At 45.0% G+C, this 3,041-nt stretch overlaps 1 protein-coding gene across 1 annotated transcript in view; it reads left to right on the top strand.

Annotated features, from left to right (window-relative positions):
- LOC106013655 (putative uncharacterized protein DDB_G0291608) overlaps positions 1-374 on the top strand; it is a gene marked incomplete at its 3' end in the record, with an annotated part of 32,485 nt that extends 32,111 nt beyond the window's left edge. Inside the window, 1 exon segment of the mRNA XM_013089954.2 lies at positions 268-374. Within this exon segment, the coding sequence (XP_012945408.1) occupies positions 268-374 (107 nt within the window).
- Between the last annotated feature and the right edge of the window lie 2,667 nt (positions 375-3,041).

Raw genomic sequence — 3,041 nt, 5'->3', positions numbered from 1 at the left:
CCCGTCAGAGGGGACATTCTCTCCTCCTTTTTTTGTTTATTACTCTCTTGTTACACCTCTAATCTTCGACACTTATATGACCGTGTTGTGTTGCGAATGCCGTAAAACTCTTGCCAAAACTAAAATACGTCATATTTTAGGCATTCTTTGGACCCATATTTTGTTTCGTCTCTGCCGTAAAGCTCTTTCTAAAAGTAGAACTTGCTTGCCCATGAAAAAGTTAACTGTATTGCAACTTGTAACCCTCTGCTGTGTGTCTCTCCCCAGAGCTGTATCAAGAGGCACAGCTCCTACCATGGACCGCCTGGTCTGGCCAGCAAGTTTCGCGCCCACAAAACCGTGAGGCGGCCTTCTGGATCTTATACCTATCTCAGGTCAGTGCGTCTGTCTGTTTACTTGTTTGTTGGTTTGTTTGTCTGTACACCTGTCTGCCTGTCTGTCGGTCTGTCGTACAAAGACATTAGGCCGCATTCTATATCTTATACCTGTCTCAAGTCAGTACATATGTCTGTTTACTTGTTTGTTGGTTTGTTTGTCTATACACCTGTCTGTATGTCTGTTTGTCTGTCTGTTTCACAAAGCTTATGCGTATCTAAGTCGATGCGTCTGTTTGTTAATGTATGTTGGTTTTTTGTGTTAGTGTGTCTGTTTATGTGTGCGTATGTCTGTCTGTTATTTATATGTCCGCCTTTATGTCCTATGATACAATCTGTCTGTGTGTCTGCCTGTTTATAAGTTTGTTTGTCCGGGGGGCTGTTTGGACCCTGTACGTTCTTCTAGATTGTCGGTTTGTTTGTCTGTCTATTTGTCCCACAGAGCCGTTAGGTGTGGGATTTTGGCGGGTGTCATGGTGTGGTTTGCTCCTTCTTTCCTATCAAACATCTATCGTCTTTTTTCCCCTCCTCCTTTTTTGTGTGTGTTACTCTCTTGTAGTTAGCACTTCTAATCTTCGGCACTTAAATGGCCTTATTGTGTTGCAAGTGCCGTAAAACACTAACTAAAACTAAAACTGAAGAGCCGTTAGGATGCCCTCAATTTCTTATAGAGAGATCCCTGGTCAGATTGTCTTTTGATTTCTTTGTCCGTCGCATATTATATGTCGTATGCCGCTCCAGTTTTCTGACGGAAACCCCAGAAGCAATGGTAACCATAACACAAAATTACTGTGGCTCATCAGTCACCGCTGCATGCAGGAGCCGGGAGTTGTAGTGAAGGAAGGCCTTTTTATCAAGTATTCCTTTCTTTCAGTAAGCATTTCATCGTGGGTGGTTAGCTGATGCTCTGGTGTGGTTTGCTCTTTCTTTCCTGTCAGACATCTGTCAGTGGGTGGTTGGCGGGTGCTCTGGTGTGGTTTGTTCTTTCTTTCCTGTCAGACATATGTCAGTGGATGGTTGGCGGGTGCTCTGGTGTGGTTTGCTCTTTCTTTCCTGTCAAACATCCTGTCGTCTTTGTCTCTCCTCCTTCTTTTAATATGTGGTAGTTACTATCTTGTAACACCTCTAATCTTCGGCACTTATATAACCGTATTGCACTGCAAGTGCTGTAAAACTCTAACTAAAACTGAAACGTAAGGATTTCAGCGTCACTTCATTTCTGTCCCTGCATCATATCACAGGCCACGAACAAACACTTCCGCCGTACACTTCACTATCCAGACCTAGCCTGTTGATATTCCAGTTTTTCCCACTTTTCGGAACATCGTACCCTTTGACCCTTATCCCGGTTCCATATTGTGGCCTTCCCATTGATCATTTGCCCTGTGGCGTAAGGACGCGTCCCTCCCACACAAATCGTTTAGCCCTTTACTGGGAGAGTCGAAGCTACCGTTCTACCTTTTTAACATTTTTTAAAGGTGTTTTACGCCTCCATCGACACAGTTTAGTCAATTTAGATAATTTAGGGGGGCGTTATTGGCGGGTGGGTGACTCTGGTGTGGTTTGCTCCTTCTTTCCTATCAAACATCTATCGTCCTGATCTCTGCTCGTTCTTTTTATGTTTGTTAATCTCTTGTAACACATCTAATCTTCGGCACTTATATGACCTTGTTGTGTTGCAAGCGCCGTAAAACTCTCACTAAACGTAAACCTCCTTTTTTGTGTTTGTAACTCTCTTGTAACACCTTACTTTGTTGCAATTTCTGTTAAACTTTTACTATTAAAACAAACAATTTAGGAGGCGAGTTTCGACCCAACCTGGAATGAGAGGAACACAATGTCAGTGCAGAAAGACAGATACTAAGACTTGATAAAAATTCTCCTAAGCGCCTAATACGGGGTGCCCACTACGGATGGGATCGGCCCGATCGCCCAGCTCGATCGCCTAAAAAACAAACATGTTTGTTTTCAGTTCAGGCGATCGAGTCGGGCGATCGGCCCGATCCAGCCGAAGTGGGCACCCCGTATAACGACCAGTGACGCTAGTCCGTCAACTTGAGGATCGAAAATATCGTTGTCTATTAGTGGGCGTAAAACAATCCCAACACCCAACACACCGACTCTTTGTAGCGACTCCCAATGCGTGCTGAAATTGGCTTGGTGGATTTCCTTTAAGTGTGGCTGCTTCGGATTTTCGTTTTCCCGAGCGTTGGGTGCTGTTCGCCTTCAGTGTGACCGACCGCGCCTTCAACATCAAAGAATAACAGCAGTTAGTGTGCACTCAGTGCTCCTCTACAGCTGGAAATTTTTGTGAAACCAAATAGCCTTGATGTTGCCATAAAACCGGTGACTCCAAATCAAGCCATGTGTCTGCAAATGGCAGTTTAAACTGGGGGGTTTTTTTTTCTGTTTTCTTTTTTTAATGTCTCAAAATGGAAGTGGAGCTGATTGCAGGCTGTTTCTCCTATCACCTTCTAGCGCACATGGTTGAAGTCCGGGTGTGGCTGGTGTTTGGGGAACGTACCCGTGTCTGAGTGTGTTTGTGTGTGTGTGTGAGAGAGAGAGAGAGAGAGAGAGAGAGAGAGAGAGGGAGAGAGGGAGAAAGAGAGAGGGGGTGAGAGAGAGAGAGAGTCCCGTTGGTCAGTGTCGCCCCCCCCTCTCTCTCTC

Source organism: Aplysia californica, unplaced genomic scaffold (genome assembly GCF_000002075.1).
Source record: "Aplysia californica isolate F4 #8 unplaced genomic scaffold, AplCal3.0 scaffold01089, whole genome shotgun sequence".
Classification (NCBI taxonomy): Eukaryota; Metazoa; Mollusca; class Gastropoda; order Aplysiida; family Aplysiidae; genus Aplysia; species Aplysia californica.
The sequence above is the reverse complement of the archived record's forward strand: the minus strand, read 5'-3'. Positions and strand labels throughout refer to the sequence as shown.